Source organism: Canis lupus, chromosome X, assembly GCF_011100685.1.
Source record: "Canis lupus familiaris isolate Mischka breed German Shepherd chromosome X, alternate assembly UU_Cfam_GSD_1.0, whole genome shotgun sequence".
In the NCBI taxonomy this organism is placed as follows: domain Eukaryota; kingdom Metazoa; phylum Chordata; class Mammalia; order Carnivora; family Canidae; genus Canis; species Canis lupus.
In genome coordinates this window covers 96,618,689-96,638,881 of record NC_049260.1, presented here as the reverse complement: position 1 = coordinate 96,638,881, position 20,193 = coordinate 96,618,689, and the positions used below count along the sequence as shown (strand labels likewise).

The following is a 20,193-nucleotide window of genomic DNA, read 5'->3' as shown; positions in this document are numbered from 1 at the left end:
TATCCCTAAGAGTCCCCAACACAGGAACTCCTGTTAGAATGACTCATCAAGCTAAAATCATCATTAATCCTGGGCATGGATTCTTTTATTGGATTGTTTTCCAAGGAACTGCTAACTGAAAGCAGGGCCCTAAAACGCAAGACAGGTAAGAAGTGAGAAGGGCAAGGGACAGAACCAGAACGTGAGGGAGGGTAGTCTTAGGTGAGGGTTGCTGGAGTTGGAAGCTCTAAGAAGTCAGTGATTGGCAGGAGTGGGAACTCAATCTTCAAAGGAAGAATACCACGGAAAGATGAGTAGAGAGGGAAGACCACTTTTGGACATCAAATATTTCTGGCTAAGCATAAGGAAAGAAGCTGAGAACAGCATGTGAAAAAAGTGAAGTGCTACAGCCACCACAGAGCAGGCCAGGCAAACTCATGAAGCCAGGTCACCAGGCAGCAACTCCACAGCCGGTGTATTCTCTCTTTCTCCATCCCCCACCTCACAAAAGTATAAAAGGAATAGGTTGAACATTATGCTAAGTGAAAGAAGCCAGACACAAAAGGGCACCTGTTATAGGAGTCCATTTATAGGAACCACCCACAATAGCCGAAGCCATAGAGACAGAAAGATTAGTCACTGCCTGGGCCTGGGGCAGGTCAGGCATGGGGACTGACTGCTAATGGGTATGGGCTTTCTTCCTGAGATGATGAAAATGTTCTGAAATTGGATGATGGTGATGGTGGCACAACTCTCTGAGTGTACTAGAAACTGCTGAATTGTACTTTCGAGAAGGGTGAATTTTATGGTATGTGAATTATATCTCAGTAATTTTTTTTAATTAAAAAAGAGTAGATGGCCCTTTTAATCATCTTGATCCTGAGAAAATCCAAGATCGACTTAAAGACCCTACCATGGGAGCATTTCTTAGCTCTAAAAAGATTTGCAGTTCCACTCCTTTCTCCTCCTGACTCATGGCAAGCTTCAAGTCACTTGGTTGCCAGGTGGCAGTGCCTACCGATGGGCCCAGGCGCTTGTGAAGAGCCCACACTGGCACCCCAGCATGTAGTCAGTTGCTAGCTAGACAGCAAACTGACTTTGGTGGTGGCTCAGTCCTAAATCCTTCACTAAAAGTAATTCTGAGACAGAACAAGGTCACACACTGGAAATAAATTCCGTCATTTTCACTTCCTCCTTCTGAGATGTTAATGAGAGAAGCTGCTCTGCATAATACGGGACATCTTTCCAAATTCACAGTGACATTACTGGCAGGATCAGAAGCAGCTGCAAGAAAGTCAAACCACTCTCCTCCCCATCCCTTGCCATCACCACTTCAAAACCCTTTGTAGCCACACAAATGGTTCTGTACCATGAGAATCTGCTGTAAACGAAGCCACGTTTTAATGAGGTCCTTCTAGTACTTCCACAACTAAACTTCCTTCAGGAAATGATTAGAGCCAGCCTCGAGCGCACTCACCTGCTAATTTAGAGGCCACGAAAACAAGCAAGTGTCTAGAGATAAAGAAACTCAGAGAGGTCCAAATGCCCGGGGCCAGGTTTCTAATCAGAGCTCCCAGCCTTACCTTTTGACCTTTTGTGTCAACCCACAGGATACCTACCCTTTTGAGGCAGGCTAGGGAAACAGAGAAAGTCAGTGGATCCTGACCCGTAGCCCAACTAGTCAAATCCCAGAAAGATTTTCTTTAGAAAGAGTTGAATCAGTAGGAGCAGATAGCTTCAGATGAAATCATTTTGTATCTTCTCTTCTTTCCTGACATTCCGAAGAATAAGAACATTTTCTAGTTTAGATGAAAAGATTTGTTACCTTCATGTTTTTTAAAATGACATAAAGGGCCAGGTTTAAAAGGATTTTAAAATTAAAATGACTAGATTTCACAGATGATTATAGCCTTTTGATTCTGGGCAGATTTGACCCAAAGTCAGGCCTGCACGCAGACTGTGTGCCCGATGTGAGAAGCCTCATCCCAGGTCCTGGAGTACCCTGTGCCAAGGGATTTACCAAAGAGGGGCCCCCAAAGTGTTCTGCTTCTTCTGACCTGACATACCTGTTTTGCCTACCCCCCCCCCATTGCCCCCTTAGAGCATAGATAATTGAAAGACGCAAGGCCCTAGTAGTTGATGTACATGACGTTTTATTGAAGCTATTTTGATGCAGCAGTTTTGACACCAGGGACATTCTGCCGTGGACTAAGAGAAAACCTTTATACTTTTAATCTGTTAAGTGTTTTTTTAATATTCACAAGTAATGTGCTAATGTACACGAGAGATGTCCACTATCTTATTTCTGAGAGCATGTAAGTGGCATTGGGCTAGATTTGGGATGTCCATTACACACAAGGCTTGATTTTATATTTTGATAAATTGGCTTTCAAAACAGAGTCTGGAATGGTCAGAACCTTTGCAGTGGCTACTTCTTCAAAGCTATCCCAGTGGTTCTTAAACCTTATTCTGTATCAGAATTCCCAGCTGAGTTTGTTAAAAACAGAATTCCCACGCCCCACTTCCACCTAGAGGTTCCAATTCAATATGACTGAGGAGAACCCCAGGAAACTGCACGTGTAGCAGGAACCCAGGTGGTTCTGATGAAGACAGTCCAGAGAGAAAAAACTGCCTGAGAGTTTTGCCCACCCACCAGGCAGGGTATTCAATCACCTTGACACCATCTTAGGAGGAGAAGCCAGGAGGGATCGGGTCCATTTTGGCTTGTACATCTGACAAAATGATCCCTATGGAGTCTCTAATAGCCGCAAACTGAATTAGGACTAGGTGTGTCTGGTTAGATTTGGTTTGTTGAATGATACTGATGACTCTCTATTTGTTTTTACTTGCCACTCGTGGATAACCTTGTGCACCCTAGAAACAGAGATACCAGACATAGGTAAGCAAACCACCCGGGCAGCTACCTAATGACCCTTCTTGCCAAACAGCCCATCTCCTAATAACGGGCTAACAGGGAGATTTTACTTCTGAAATAAGGTGAAAGGAATGATGTGAAAGTGCATTTAGGAGTTAGGATTCAGGTAAGTGTCTGAAAAAAGAAGAGAGCTCCACTAATGGGAATTTGCTGGAAGATCAGACTATATCGAAAAGAAAACAAGATAAGTGAGAGCTGGCAGTTCAGTACTTCATGGGAAAGCAAAGCTTTGAGTCTCATTATGTTTTCCTTAGGTGATATCACAAATGAGTCTGTAAGTTCAAATAGATTCAATGTTTTCAAGTTGCAGTAGAAAAAAGAGGTGATACGGCAATCTTCCCAGATCCAGAAATATAGTTGACGAGTATATTAAGAGACAGTGACCACGATGACCCTCTTGAATAAGATTTTTCCTTTTTCCTTTTGTGTGACCTCATGGTTTCTATTTCTTCCCACCAAAAAGAAATAATAAAAAAGCTTTAAACCAACCATTTACCGACAACGGCACAAAGCTCTGAAATTAATCATAATGAGTATTTCTATTCAATTTGTTTATGCATTACACTTGTCAAAACTGTTCTAAATTACCTGAAATTGCATAGGAGAAAATTGAATTTGTTCACTTCTGAATGCCAATTGTCATCAAAATGGCACTGATAGGGCTTTTAATTTGGATTTCGTTTGGGAGATGCCACTTCTTAAATGCCAGTGCACAAGATCAGCCTTGCTACTTTGGCATAACTGATTCCTTAAGCAAATTAAGTTGGTTGTCAAATTGCTTACTGGTTAAGTGTTGCATAGTATTAATTATAGGCATTAATTGCCCATTTAACAATCTATGTGATTTTAACTAGCATGAATGAAGTGATCTTTGCTAAGTTGAAGGGCATTGCTCGAATGTAAAGCTAACCAGAAAGGTGACAAGAAGTCTAACACTGAAGTTACAAGAGAAATCTTTCACATATCTCAAATAGCAATATGCATGTAGACACAAGGGATTAGAACAAATTGAAATGTAGTCCAGCGGTTTTCTTTCTCGGGTATGGCATGTTTTTAAAAAGTGGAAAGAAACCAATCTCAAAAGAGCTGAAGTGCACTTGGGAAATGGCATGAAATGGCAAGAAATTACATATCAATATAGGAGACCTTCCTGACTGTTAGCTGTCAGGAAAATAACATTAATCAGATTTGAATTTTGTATGTTAGACTATTCTATTTTCTAAAGGCCAGCGCACAGAATTTTAGAACAACCTAGTTGAGCAAAATAGGATATGTTGCTCAGTTAGAAGAAAGCAAGAACACCGATTTTTTTTCTTTATCACCTTCAGAACTAAAGTATTCTGAAGGTACTTTGTACACACAGTCACATATGATCTAATCTAGTGTTGGTCAGGGCACAGGCTTGTTAGTGACCCCGGGCAAGCCCTCTATGTGTCTGGGTTTCCCCAGCTGAGATTTGAGGAGAATGATCATTTTAACTTCCCTCACAGGCACATTGGGGATATTCAATAATAAATGAATGTAATGCATTCCAAAGTGCTTTTGTGCGAATAACATTTCTCTTGGAAAAATAGCCTATGGACTTTTCCTAAACAAAGCATGATTAATCTGGCTCAGTTGAAACTTCCACAGACTGGCTACCAAAATATTGAAAGTTGTTTCAGGGAAGGGTTGTGATCCCCTTCTTATTCTAGAAGGATCTAGGGGCACTGGAGAAATTTTATTCTGAAGGCAAAAATTCAACTATATATGTAAAAAAAAAAAAAGTTTTACTCAAACCCCTATTTAAGCAGTCTTTGCTACAGAGATGCCTTGTCTGATATGACTGCCAAATCAATTCTGGAGTCTGTTGGGGCCCTTTACAGTTTATTTACGGCAGCTGGTGGTTCCAGGGTTGAAGATGTCCCTGGAATCTACTGAATTCTCTTATTTGACGAAGTGAAGGTAAGTAGAAAAAAAATCAAGTATTCAAGTTGGATCTGACTTTTTTCCAATTAGCACTATAAACTGGGTCTCAAATCAGTATCTGCTAGCCTTTACTATTATTAACATACACAGATATGCTTAAAGGGCAAATATAATTACCAATGCAATCAGAAACATACCAGTCCTTAAGGGCAACATACTTACTCTGATGACCCCCTCCCTGCCATTTTGCTGGGCTGGGTAGCCAAGACCTGAAAACTTCCATGTATTAGTTAGTTTCATGTCCTACAGTTTAGTTTAGCAGTAACTGAACATTGACCCTGTCAAACACTCTATTGGCACTCAAGATAGATGAGTATGGTTCCTGCCTGCAAAGAGCTTACACTGTGATTGGAGAGATGTGGAAAAAAAGTGAATCTTACCCCCAGCACTCACTCACATCTTGGTTTCTAATACCATTCTCCAAAATAAGGAACCAGGGGTCTTTAGCAAAATGATTCATTCCAGTACTGGGGCAAGGACTATAAAAGATGAGCTTAGAGCATCTTGTAGTGCCAAAAAGTAGACAGGGGCTAAAAGAAAACAAAAAAACAAGAACTCCACATTGATGGATGTATGGTAAGGTCTCACAGGCCAACAGAAGGAGTTCCCAGTGACTAATGCCAGACAATTTGAGCAACAAAATAAAGTAGCATTGGGTTTTAATGCAAAGTATACAAGAAATATCCATGAATCCCTACTGATATAAATGAAGTCTTGAATTCATAAATTAATGGGGGAGAAGAGATAAAGCTCTCATGCAGAAGAATTCCAAATTGTTGATGTAGACATTCTACCCTCAAGGAGGTGGAATCTAATTCCCTACTCTCCAAGTGTTGGCTTCACAGAGTGACTGCCTTCCAAAGAGTACAATATGGAAAGTGGGAGAAAAATAGTAACTTTATGCTGAAGAAACCTGACCAACTCTACCTCAGTCAGGTGATCAAAGTCAACATCAACAGTGATAAGTCACGTTGATTGTTATGTACTCTTGATTTGATCTGATGAGAATGGCACTTCACCCCGGTGGTCTTCCTCCCCAAAACCTATAACCCCTGTCTAACCAGGAGAAGAAAATTAGACACATTCCGGTAGAGGGCATCCTACAAAATACCTGACCAATAGTCTTTAAAACTGTTAAGGTCATCAGAAACAAGAAAAGTCTGAGAAACTGTCACAGCCCAGAGGAGCCTAAGGAGACATGATGACTAAATATAATTTGGTATCCTAGATGGAATCTGGAGCAGGGAAAGGATGATAGATAAAAACTAAGGAAATCTGAATAAAATATGGACTTCAGTTTATCTTTAAAAACAATGTTAATACAATATGATAGGTGCTGGTAGGTCACATATACCTCCTCTCTGCTCATATCCTTTCCTTCCTCCTCTCTGCTCATATCCTTTCCTCCTCACACTTGACAGTCATAGCCTGTTTGCTGATCTGACTCCCCCCTTGGACCATGAATTTCATGAAGAAAGGGGCTGTAGCATTGGGTTTTAATGCACACACACGAGTAGGTCTCTGGCCCATAGCACAGTTCCTAGGCACATTAGTACACTTAGTAAATATTTCTTAATTAATGAACAATTACATGATACAGAAATCGTACTGAGGAAGGAACTCAGATGAGAGGCTTAGACTAATGACCATGGAGATAAAGTGAAGTGGGCAGATTGGAAAAGAGTTTAGAAGGTAGAATCTTTAAAAGCATCCTGCTTTACTGGATATGGAGAATGATAGAAGAAGGAGTGAGGAATAGCTCTTGGCTTTGACAACTGGGCATGGGGCAGAGTGCTGGGCTGTGAGCATATCAGAGATAACCAAGGTTAATTTCCTCCAGGCTCGCATGGTTTATTGGGGCTTACAAATTTTTAAAAATAATACAATATGTAATCCCCCAAATAGAGGTAAATATAGTGTAAATAACCCAGTCTGGAGATTTAGGGAAGGCTTTCTCCAGGAGAAGATGCCTGAGTAAAGCCTTAAAAGGCATGTGAGGATTTACTAAGTGAAGAAAGGCTTGTCTACCACACCAAGAAATGTTAAAAGGTTTTTAGGGTTTTTAAAGATGGAGATCCAACCTTAGGATCAAGCAAAATATCTCCCAAACCAACATTACTACAGCCATTGTAAAAATGGAATTAGGAAGAATCAAAATGAATGAATGAGCTCAGCCATGTATGCAGGTAAAAATATCACAAGAGATTCCATGTGAATATGTAATTGAAGAGTTTAAGGAATACCAAAATCCAATCAAGGTAACTTTAGCGTCACCTTTAAAAGGTACAGCTGATTGTGATTATGAGCCCCCCCAAAAGGTCCTATATAGTCAGTTCTATTATGTCCTGAAACAAGACAAAATGGATTAGAAAAGTGTGATTGTCAGCTAAAAAAAGGAAGCTTGGAGAAGAAAGGTTTGGCAATGTGTCTCTATCACAACCCTCCCTACACAACATGCCTCCATCTTTGTATCTATGTCTTTCAATTTACAACAGGAGCCTGGAGGCGGGTAGGGCCCCCCAGGAGGCAGGAAGCCTGGAGGAGGAAAAGTAGGGTTCTGAAGGATGGAGTAGGCAGGAAGAGGTGAACTTCTGTTTGAGATTTGTTGAATTTGAGGTGACTGAAAGCTATCCAGGCAGGCATCTGGTATGTAATTAGAGAACTGGATATGAAAGGTATTGATGAAAAAAATATATTTCCTGAAATTTTCTCTTTTTTTTTTGAAATTTTCTCTTTTCTGCTTCTTTCTCTGCCTCCCAGATGGATGGTATTGAAATCCTAGCTTCATTATAGATTAGCAGTACACACTGAGGTTTTTTTTTAGACCCAGACCCATCACTAGAAAAACAAAGTAGTGTCCATCTCTTTAGTACATGAGAAAGAAGATATATTTATTTTTTTCCATCTCTTAAGAGAATCTTCCATTTGTGACAAAAGGCAGATCCCAGGGGATGTATATTGAAAAAACTGCTTTGAATAACTTTACTTTTCTCTTTCTTAGCACAAGTCCTGCTCACAAATACTATCTGGCTATGGACCCTGTGTCTGAATCACTTTATCTATCAGACACCAACACTCGAAAAGTCTACAGGTTGAAATCTCTTGTGGAAACAAAAGATCTGTCCAAGAATTTTGAAGTGGTGGCAGGGACAGGTGATCAGTGCCTTCCCTTTGACCAGAGTCACTGTGGAGATGGCGGGAGAGCATCGGAAGCTTCACTGAACAGCCCCCGAGGTAAAAAAAAAAAAAAATCCTTTGGTCATTTAAAGATTTCATTTGACTACACAAACTCCTAAGATCGTTGCCACACTCTAGTGCATCTATCTCAATATTGCCTCTGACACACATTGTCGATGAAGTCCATCCCAGAAGATAAGCATGGTCAGGACTAATTTTTAGATAATATGCATTCATGTAGTCATAAGTGTTACTAAAATGTTGAAATGCTTCTTTCCTGGGTGATAATTATTTCCCAGAACCCTCTGAATGCCCTCCTAGACACCCCACCCTCTCCCAAGACTAGTACCTGGAAACTCCCAGCAGTCCACAACTAAAATATTAATGCCTGACCCAGCAGAGAGCCTCAAAGATAAGGCTTCAGTACTGTGGCCTGCACTGGTTGGGTTCAGGTCTGTGCTCGCCTTCTACCACTGTTAAATATGTTGAATATCGCATAGACTCTACACATTCCTGGCTCTTGCTTAACTAAGAATTAATGAGCCTTTCTTCTATTAATTTATCTAAATTATTCTTGAAGCTATTTGTACTTTCAATTTGTATCCTCCCTAGAATAACAAATTCCTGGGGGGGAAGGGAGTTGCCTTCTGTGGGAACTTGGCCTTACTTTCATCTGTCCTAAATTTACTCCTCAATCTTCAAGAGCCAGTCCTCAATTTTATTGCCTGGGATTTGTGAATAAATCTGTGTTCTCTCAATCAGCTTCATGATTTTATAGACTGAGATCATATTCCCACCTTAGGCCACTAAGCAAAAGGACGGTCAACTTTAAGTCTCTTATCACATATTGTCCACTCTATCCACTTTCTCTGTTCCTTCTCCATGATGGTGTGTGTGTGTGTGTGTGTGTGTGTGTGTGTGTGTGCGTGTGCACACATACATTTATTTTAGTAGATTTTATGAACTGTTCGTTTTGGTTGGTTTTAAGAAGCCAACGTGATCTTTTTAAACTATTACACAGATAAAACACATTGGTTGGAGAAAAATTAGAAAAAAGGGGGTGCAAGAAGTATTTCTAATTAAAGTCACCCATAATCCTACCACATATAGAAAGCAACTGTTAATATTTTAGCATATATTCTTCTAGACTTTTTTCTGTGCATATCATATATTTTATTTTCTAATAATGGAATCATAGTATAGAATGCTGTTCTATAATCTGCTTTTCACACTTTATATTAAGAACATCTTTTCATGCCAAAAAATATAGTGAGGTCAATGTGTTTCATTTGTTAGATGGTCACTTATTATTTCAAATATTAAGAGGTTACTCTTTAGCCATTTGACATTTGCCATATGGGGATTAAATTCCAACTATAATCAGAGTTTAAAGCCTTCCCTTTCTTCAAGGCCATATTCAAGCACTATGTCTTCTGTAAAGCCCCTCTGGATAACCCCAGCCCATTAAATCTGAATTTCTCTAACAGGGTCTACACCACCCTGTTACTACTACACTACTAGATTATATTTTGCCTCATCTTACTTTCCAGTTCTTTCACGAATAGGTGGTTTTTTACCACCACGGCAAGCTACTTGAGCTGAAAAACTACATCTACTATTTCTTTTGAATCTTCTACACCTCCCCAGCAATATCTTATACAGTGTGGGATCCACTATAATCGATCGGTTAGGTAACTCTTAGCTACATCAAGTGTTCCTAAAAGGAGTTTCAATTGTGCTTAAAAAATATGGCCTTTTCCCCCTAAAGGAATATAAGCCCCCCAGGTATCATGATAAAATGATTCAAAATGTTTCTTCTCTTGTGCCAGCTCTCATATCTTACACATAGTAGGTTCACAACAAATATTTGATGAGTGAATGCACAACTCAGGTGCAACATATAATCAACTCATCTTTCAAGGAAATGTATCAGGCTAGGTGCCACCTTTAACACAGGTTTAAAATTCTTGCAGGTATTATAAGGATTTCTGCATAAGAAATAGGGAGGAATCAAGCTTGTATTGTGCCTGAAATTGACATCCTCTTGAGTTGCTACTTGTATGAAAACCACTCATCTCACCTACCACATTCAACCTGCCACATAAAGGGTGAATATCTCAGCTTTTCCAAATAGAGCAAATAATTGGTTCACTGCAGCTTTCTTCCCTTTTTTCTTTTGCTTAGAAAGCAGCAATAATAGAGTCCTGATGAACAGGATTTACATGCACTCTTAAAGCATCAGTAATGAGAGTGCCAAAATTTATATATCTATTAAAGCTAATATTAAACTAAGTCTTTCTTCTTGTCATGGCTACTAGTACATTTTCCTTTGGCTTAATTTACTCCTCTTTCTATCCAAGAGTGGCCTTGATAATAATCCAGTATACTTTATTCATCCCAAAGTAGGCAGGGGCCCTAAGAACATCTGGCCCAGGCTTCAGAGAGCTGAATGTCTAATCCATCCAAGACGCTTTCACACAACGTATTGAAGCTGATGCTAGCAACATCTGCTCTGATCCAGTGAGTGAACAAGGATGTTTAAAGGAGGGAAACATGTGGCTCACACTAAGTATCCATCACATCTTCTTCAACCATGTTAACAGTATTTGAAGACCCTGTTAGGGATCTTCAAAATCACTCAGATGGCGGAACCTGCGTCCAGACATCAGCTGCTCTTGAAATTGCTGGTCAGAACTCTTAGATGCCTAGCTAGGGCACCCATCTTCATGCTGAATATAGACAGCACTCACCCTTGGCAGTCAATCAGAAGTGAGATTCTCATTATATGGAATGCTGCAGGGCAATTTCATAGACTTCTGTAGAAGAAGGAAAAATCATGCAAGAAGTCATTAAAGCACAGTGTGCAAATTGAGGGGAGAGTATTGCTAATTGCTAATGATGTCTTTGAGGTTCTCCTGCAGGTTCTTTATCTCACAAGAAAGACCAATTTGTTTGTTTTTTGCTTTACAACTATCATGCACGTCAGCTCCTTCTTCCTTCCCCCATAGAAGACAGCAAATGTTTAATGGATTTCTTTAAGGAGAAGTTTGATTTTTCTCTCCACCTAAAAGCTAATAAAGAAAAGCTGTAGTTCACTAGAAAATGGAAATGTACATCTAGGGAGTACAATTTCTAGGTTAGGAAAGAGAGCTTGCTCTAAGACTTTAACAAGCAACATATTGCAATTATAGGCAGGCTCTCCAACATGTCCTTAATTATGCAAGGTAAGTCAAATAAATGTTAATCTGCAAGACAGCTCATTTATTTTCTGAATCTATTCTAAAAATAGGATGAAATGAAATTTGCTTTTGAGATCATTCGTCCTAAAGTCAGAATAAATTATAAAATGGGATTAAAAACCAGTCAGCAAAAGGTAAAATGTCAGAAGCCACGGGATTTTTTTTTTAAACGGCAGCAAATTGTGACGAATGCCAGGTTAGAGAACCTAAACTTTTTTGTTCAATCCATGTAAAGCCAGTGTTTCTCTGGATGACCCTGTGTAAGTCCCTGGACCTTGCTGAGGTTTCATTTCCCAGAACACTAAAATCGTTTTAATGGTGTCATTGACTAGTTTTGTTACACTGGACTAGTCATTTAAACACTGGATCCTGGGATCCCTGGGTGGCGCAGCGGTTTGGCGCCTGCCTTTGGCCCAGGGCGTGATCCTGGAGACCCGGGATCGAATCCCACATCGAGCTCCCGGTGCATGGAGCCTGCTTCTCCTTCTGCCTATGTCTCTGCCTCTCTCTCTCTCTCTGTGTGTGACTATCATAAATAAATAAAAATTTAAAAAAATAAAATAAAATAAAATAAACACTGGATCCTGAGATGTGTCAGTTGTAAACTTGAGGCTGTGGGATGCTCTCCCTCCCAGCTCCAGTGTATTGCAATAGCCATAGCTGTAACTTAGGCTGTGCTACCTATTTTACAATATGTTATGTCTAATCTTCACAAGGATGCGCAAGGTAAATTGCATTTCCCTTAGTTCTATAGATGGGGAAACAGAGACTCAGATAGGCTAAGAAATTTATCCAAGTTCACAGTTCACAGGTAACACTGGAATTCAAAACCATGATAGGGGTGAAAAAAAAGGCCTGTGATGCCTCCACTCTACGCCACTGTCTTTCAGCTAAAATCCATGATCTCTGGTTTTTCTGGGAGGGTAGGAAATATTGGAAAATGCTTTTTATCTGATGACTCATATTCAAAAGGTGCAAAATATTTTTATTTGCAAGAAAAATGACTTTCAGTCAAGTTTCCTCTTCCTCATAAAACTATTTTTCTGGTTTTTCTGACCTAGTGGTGTACTCCTAGTGCACTCCACAGCCCTTACATAGTCTATAACTGTAATTATTCAAATACATCTTAGGAAACCTTGTCACATCTCTTCGGAAGACTCTGCAGTTAAGACCTTCACCAAATTTTTCTTAAGAGATGGAGGCAGGAAACCCTAACTTTATTAAATTTCTTGATTACAACTGGTAATTACAGATTTTTTTAAAGGAAAATTGGAAGCCTCTCCGAACAGAATTTCATATAAGATAGCCCCTGGGTACTTCTCCTGGAAATAAGTCTTTATCTGATCCAGTTTTATGCACTTTGAGTTGAATCTCAGTAAAGAGAAACATTTGCCATTTTACTCATCAATACCTCAATGTAATGGGGCAAGGAAAAAAGTTTAGGAAAGAAGTTGATGGCGTGCTAATCCCTGGCATTGTATTTGAGTTTGAATTGACTTTGAAAGATGCTTTTAAAACATGCATGGATGATGTAGTTGAAACTTAGGTTCCATTTATTATTTTTACTGCAACTTTCTTTAATTCTACAGAGAACTCAAACTAATGAGTCATGTAATAGATGACCAAGTACTTAAGCAGAATGTGAAATGGTACTAGGTGGAAATATAAAATAAAATTTGTGACAAGCTGAATACATTTATTTTTTATAAGTAGATACAGAGGGTGAAGGAGTGACTGGACAAGATGAAATTAATCGATGACTTAATTTGGTTCTCTTGGACCTCATCAAGGATTATATCTCTATTTTCTTGTGCATCTTTAAGCAAACTGACCTCAGAACTCAGCAGGACTTAGGCAATACCCAGATGAGTGCAAACAGCTCCTGAGCCATTCCCTAGGAGAGAAATCATCCTTAAATCTTGACAATTTCCAGAAATGTTTTTAGGGTATTCATGACACTAATCATACAGACATCACTTTTTTATTAACAATTAAGAAATCTGGGTAAGATAAAGTCTAGACAAAATAGTCTGGTTTTGGCCTTACACAGATATAATTGAGGTACATCCTGAAGCTCTACTGACTCCCATGGCATCTACATGCTATTCTGAAATGCTAAATTTGAGGCAAATGGAAAGATGCTAAAACACAAAGCGGTAACATCTTGCTGATGTCACCATTGTCTAAGAGAGAGAGTATGGTGCACAAACAGGTATGAGAATGTTCCTTCGGTTCTCCTATGCAATGGAGAACAGTCAGGTTTTCCCCAAACTCCTTTCATACATGATCCATCACAGTGGCATAACCATTGGGATTGACACTAGGGCAGTGATCACCAAAATTACAAGCAAGCAGCAACATGAGTAAAATGAGTGATACATTTAGGAACCTACAAATAAATCAGTAGTGTTGAAGTAAAAATATTTAAGGGTAATAGGAAGAGCAGGGGCAGGAATAGGAAGTTTGGATTTTATCCTATAGGCAAAGGAGTTGAAGGGAGAGTGATGTAATCATTTAATGCATACATTTTTTTATAAACTGTTTTGGTGACGGGTTACTACATGCACTAGAGTGAGGCTGGGGCAAAGAAATCATAGGGAGTACTGATATTTATAGGAGATGCAATGGAAGGGAATCTAAGGAAGGAGACAGAGAAGAGGGCTTCAGAAGGAAGTGAACAAAGAGATTGGTATCCAGGAAGCCGAAAGAATCGTTTGTTTCAAGAAGATATGGAAAGTCATATGAAATGTTTCACACTTGTAGCCATTGGATTAGGCAATGAAGAGTTCATTGGTGATCTGCTGTTGGTGGTTTGAAAAGCAGTAGGGATGGAAGCCAAATTTCAGTAATTTAATTAGCCAATAGGAGGAAAGAAAATAAATACCTCTAGAGAAGGTCACTCTTCTGAGAAGTTTTGATGCAAGAGATATAGCAAAACGTAGTGAGAGGACAGGGCACCCAGGGGAGGTTTCATCTATAGGAGATATGGTATTGGTTATAGGTAAATGAAAAGATACAGAAGACAGAGAACAAATGATGAAACCAGATCTGGAGGAAACTGGGAGGGAGCAGGCCTTGAAAGGGAAGGGAGATTGGAGAGACCATCCTCAAATAATGGTAGGTATAGTGATAAAGATAAGTTTGTAGGTAGAAGGAGCCAGAAGGTTGATGGTACTCTGCTCTGGTAACCTTGGTGTTCTCCAAGAATTAGATCTATTCTGATAAAAATGAGAAAGTAAGGTTAGGAAAGATTTGGGAGAGCCAATTGGTGAAGAAGGCTTTCTGGGTAATATCAACATTCTACCGCCCATGGCCAGATTCCCAGCTCAGCTTCAAGGCATTTTCCATGAGAACTTTCCTCTGACATCCTTGTCCTAGAATCAGAGGGGCCTTGAGAAAAATGTGTTTGACAAAGACTTAAAATTCAGGCAAAATATTTGTTTTTTACTGCTCAGTGATCCTGTGCTGTGTACACTACTCGAGATTTCTTTCTGAAACTACAGTTTTGATCTCTTAGTTTATGGTAGCTATGCCAGAGGACTTAGTGCCTCTTATGCAACCAGAATGAGAGTTTAACGTGTTCCTCGCAGTTGTTCCAATTGCCTCTGCCTATGATAGCCAAGTGATTTTGACCTTATATTATGTCAGCAGCTGGAACTTGAAAACCTTTCTTGCTGTTCTGTCAGAATCCTAAAGCCATCAAACTGTTGGTGTGAAGTCGGACAAAAGGAAGGCACGTAGGTTTAGCTTTGGCAATTAGGTCCAGGAAACATCAATGGTTAATACAGAGGAACCTGGATTGAGTTCATTTAAGTTTTATAAAGCTACAAATGCATTATTAAATGACTTTTTCTTCTGCATTTATTTTAATTTTCATACATGCATAATATTCTAGCAAACACAGAGATAGTATTTAAGAGGCCAAATACCATGAGAAATAAGTTCCCAGATTCTGGAGTCAAACAGAACTGGATGCATATCGCAGATTCACCACTCATTAAATGTGTGACCCTGAATAAGTCGCCTAAGTTCCCTGAGCTGTGGCTGCCCCAGTTTGTGAAGATAGAATACTAGTTAATAGTGCCTACACAACGGTGTTCGGTAGTACACGTAAGGTGCATTGCAAAGCGCACTGCCCAGCAGTAGTGTGTACACGTGAAATGTTACCCACCATTAGGATCAGGCTTACTGTTTTGTTGCCAATAACAACACTACTTATAATATTAACCCAAACACAGAATAAGTGACTTTGGAGGGAGGCAAATTCCGTGTCCTTGTAAGTCAGTCTGAGACTTGATCATTTCCAAAAAGGAACAGTGACACAAAAGAAGCAAGAGTCAAGGTAGAATGGGATTCAAGAGTTGTATGTGACTGACTAGTTTATCCCTCTCAACATTGAAACTCAATAATTCCAGTGCTGTCTTCTTGTGCATGTTGTAGTTTGGGGAGCCCACAAAGGCCCAGCTAACCAAAGTAATTTCCTTAGCAGCCCACCGTTTTGCCATTAAAGTCACTTCATAAGGGTTTTCTTCAGATATGAACTTCAGTGTTTAGTGCAGGGTATTGCGTGAGAGAGCAAAACCTGAATTCCTCATTAAAACACTTTATGGGGGGCCTTGAGGGCATATGAAGCACAGGCTGGGTGTGTTTGGACCAATGAGATCACCTGACGGGAACAAGCCAAGGTGGGAGCTAACCCTAGGGTAGCATGAGGAAATGAGATGCTAGGTACCTAGCACAATGGTGGCAAAGTGGGGAGAAATGGGGGAGTAACTGTAATAATACTTCTCCTCTGAAGTTTTGTCTAAGATAAAACATAGACCCCTACATATCAAGACAAACAGTATGGAATTATGATTCTTCCTCTTTTTATTTAGATCACTAGCCAAGATAACTTTGCCTCCTTATCACAGCTCCACAGTGTCACAGCTTTATCTGTCCCCTGAAGAATCACCTCAGCTGATAAAAAGAACTCCCTCCCCACTAAACAAAAATGACAGAGATCACACACAAACAGACTGCAAATCACTGAAATCATATTTTGAGTGGTGTATTATGGTAACCTATAAATAACTAATTGCATAAAATTGCTTTAGTAGTTTCTAGATGGCAGCTTTAATTAAAAGCACCAGAGACATTTAGAAGTTTAGAAATGGATGGCATGTAATTTGCCCTTTTACCAACCATAAAATGGTAATTAAGGAATTTGATTCACTTCTTCCTATTAAAAGTTTTATGAGAATAGCAAATTCCTTCTAAATACAGTTTCTCTTCAGCAGAAGGTAGTACGTTTGCTTTATCAGTCTTCTCCAGCAGGGTAAGATGTTTTAATGTACAAATTCTGCGGAAATTAATTAGGAAATTTCTTTCAATGCAAAATGTTTGTTTTTAAGGTTCTAAAACATGAAACTGTATTAGAGCTACACCTTTGATCATGGCCCCATATTGCTCTACCATCAATACATGATGGCCTAATAATTTCACGTTTACCAAATGCATGGAGCTGACTATCAAAACAAAGAGGAAGTCATTTCCTGGTGAGTCTAGCATGCTTTGCTGATTCTTGAAGGAATCTGAAATCTACAGTGCCTTGACTTCCCAGAGAATCCAGAAAATTCACTCCACAACAGAGAAGTCATCAGATGTTTTTAGCTTCATTGATCCTCCAGCAATATTGAGTGAATTAGCACATGTACAGTGTAAAACTCAAGCAACATGCAGCAAACTCATACGTCTTTGGAAATCCATGATTTTAACATCATCATGAGCTAAAACACAGCTGGAAATGGAACCAGAAGGACCATTTTTATTTTTGTAATTGATCAGTTGATTGCATTTTGGGCCATTTCAGCCCAAATATTATAGATGGCACCACACAGAGCATTTAGATCAGTGTTTTGAAGGCACTAATGACTTAAGTTATATGCACATAAAAAAGACAGCTCCTAGGGTTGGTTTGTTTTTTTTTTTTTTTTTAAGTCCAGTGGATTCTCTGAAGTTATCTAAGCTGGATGAATCTAAGCAGCAAACTGATCAAGTAGGACATGTTGGAAATGGTTCCTATTTCTTCCCTGGTTCAGGGATTCCCCTGACTAACCGAGCCCTTGCCCAGCCCTCAACCTGTCACCCCTATATAGAAATTCACCCTATTCTCTTCCCACTCTTTTCAGAACTGGGCAGACACGGTGGTATACTTAAAAGGGTATGACAGTGAGAGGACTGTTTCATCAGTGACACTGTTTAGACTTTCCCGTGAATGGTGGTAGTAAACACAGACCTGCTATTCATCAGTGTTATTATTGTTTTTACTATTTCTAGTGAAAATTCACTCCCCTTGCTGTCAGCACTCAAGACAGACCACTCCCACAGTCCCCAAACCTTGGCACACCCTTGCAGGTGTAAGGAAAATATTCACAAAATATTACTCAATGGAAAGTTCAGAATACAACTGTATAAACCACATGCTGCTACCTCTGTAAGGGTGTAGGGGTACTGTGTACTTAAGAGATAAAGTGCAAAAGGAAGTTTATCTATGCGCACCTGGGTGGCTCCATTGGTTAACCATCTGGCCCTTGGTTTTGGCTCAGGTCATGATTTCAAGGGTGGTGGGGTCAGGCCCCTCTGGACTTCATGCTCAGCAGGAAGTCTGCTTCAGATTCATTCTCCTTCTCCCTCTCCATCTGCTCCTCTCCACTTGTGTGTACTCTCTCTCTAAAGTAAATAAATAAAAATTCAAAAGAGGAAGTTTAAATGTTAGCAGTGATAATTGTTGCATAAGGAATATTGAGCGATTTTATTTTCTTCTCATTTTTCTGAGCATTTATTATTTTTATAACTGCACAAAAGAGAAAATATTTTAAAATAAACATTCACGCGCATGCATGCGCACATGCACACACACACACACACACACACACACACACACTACCCTGTCCTATGGCCAATCTCTGAGGATTCAGGTTTCCTTGCTTGCCTACATGACTGCTCTCCAGCTAGGGTGTCACAGTACTGATGGCTGACAGTGGGTTCCTCTGATCTTAGCATGTTACTGGAGACCTGCTGAAAGGGCTAACACTGTAAGTCAAGGAAGAAACCTAAATGAAAGTCTTTGAAGGCATCCTAGGAGGTCAATAGTAAACATATTTCAATTACATTTGTTATCCTATAAGAAAAAGAAGTAGAAAAATACTAATTAAAGTGGCCTATAATCTCACCATCTAGCTAAGCCCTGTTGATATTGAAACATAAAAATAGAGAAGTAACATGTGAGTATGATTAGAAAGTTTGAACTCTATAGAAAGGTACAAAAAACAGATTCCCGGCTTCTTCACCACAAACTCACACAACTCAGTCCCTCTTTTTAAAAATAACCAAGGTTGGGATCCCTGGGTGGCGCAGCGGTTTAGCGCTCGCCTTTGGCCCAGGGCGCAATCCTGGAGACCCAGGATCGAATCCCACCCACGTCGGGCTCCCTGGTGCGTGGAGCCTGCTTCTCCCTCTTCCTGTGTCTCTGCCTCTCTCTCTCTCTCTCTCTCTCTCTCTCTCTGTTAACCAAGGTTAGCAGTTCCTTGTGATTCCTTGGAGACCTTTATATATTTCTCCCCTGACGTGAAAGGAATCACAGCATATAGATTACTCTTCAGCCTGCTTCTTTCATTTAATAAAATATCTTGAAGACTTTTCTATAAAAGCATGTGTATACCTACCTCTTTGTTTTGAAGAGCTGTATATTATTACAGCATATGGATATCCCATAATTGATTGAGCCATTTGCTTCTAGATGGATGTTTTTGCTTTTTTTTTTTAACCACTAAAGTACTGTGCTGAACAACCTAGGTCCTATAATACTGGAGCAGTTTTGTAAATATATACATAGGGTTCATTTTTAGCGGTAGTCAATATTACCAAATTGTCCTCCTGAAAGATTGAGCACATTTATACCAACAGTATGGAAATATGCCCATTTTGCCATACGCTTAGCTGCTCTGAGTATCATTAAGCCTTTTAGTGTATGCCCATGTGATCAGTGGGAAATAGTGTCTTGTACCCTGTAGCTTTAATTTGAATTTCTTTAATTGTAAACTAAGCTGAGTGTCCTTTCATATCTATTGTGACCATTCGTGTTTTTCAGTAAACTCATTCTGCCATTTTTTCTAATGAGCTGTTGATCTTTGTGTTTTGTCTGTTAGAAAAGCAGCTTTTTGTCCCTAATATGTGTCACAGATATTTTCCAAGTTTGTAATTTCTCCTTTTTTTTAGCCATACATAAGTTTTCTAACTCTATGTGGTCAGATTTAGCAATATATTTCCTTAAAGTCTCTAAGGTTTGTGCCTTCCCAGAAAAGCCTTCCTGAAGTGAGGGTATTTTTAAGGCAAATGGACAGCCCTCTCAGTAACCCTTGAATCGTACTATGTGTTCTTCTCCCTTGGGCCCTGTGAAATTTGGAAAACTCAGGAAGCATTTGGGGTAGTTTAAAACTAGAGACTTTAGGGTCAGGCAGATAAAACAGTTCAAATTGATTAGTCACTTCTTCGAGCCACTGTTTTCTCATCAGTAAAATGGAGATGGTGCACCTACCTTCCTTACAGGGTTCTCGAGAATGAAATGACACACTATGGGCTAAGCCAGTTCCTGGCACAGATTAAGTACTAAATAAAGTATGAAGAGGAGAACAAGGATGAGTAAATAAGTTTTAAAACCAATAACTTATTAACTGGATTGTTTTCAAGACCAGTAATAATCATTTTGGTTTCAAAATTGTTTGACTATATTCAAATTCTTTTCTGTCAAACTTTATAGATTGAATATTCACAGCCCTAATTGAATTCTGTTTGCTTGCAAAATACATTGTCCAACTAAAGGGAAAAAAATTGCAACCATGTATTTAAAATACT

General features: G+C 39.5%; 1 protein-coding gene across 1 annotated transcript in view; it reads left to right on the top strand.

The window, feature by feature from the left end:
* The window catches only part of TENM1 (teneurin transmembrane protein 1), a 790,607-nt gene that overhangs the window by 681,716 nt on the left and 88,698 nt on the right, over positions 1 to 20,193 (top strand). The window contains exons 23-24 of the mRNA XM_038588255.1: positions 2,858 to 2,878; positions 7,884 to 8,116. Coding sequence (XP_038444183.1) covers positions 2,858 to 2,878; positions 7,884 to 8,116 — 254 coding nt within the window. The remainder of the gene's footprint in view (positions 1 to 2,857; positions 2,879 to 7,883; positions 8,117 to 20,193) is intronic.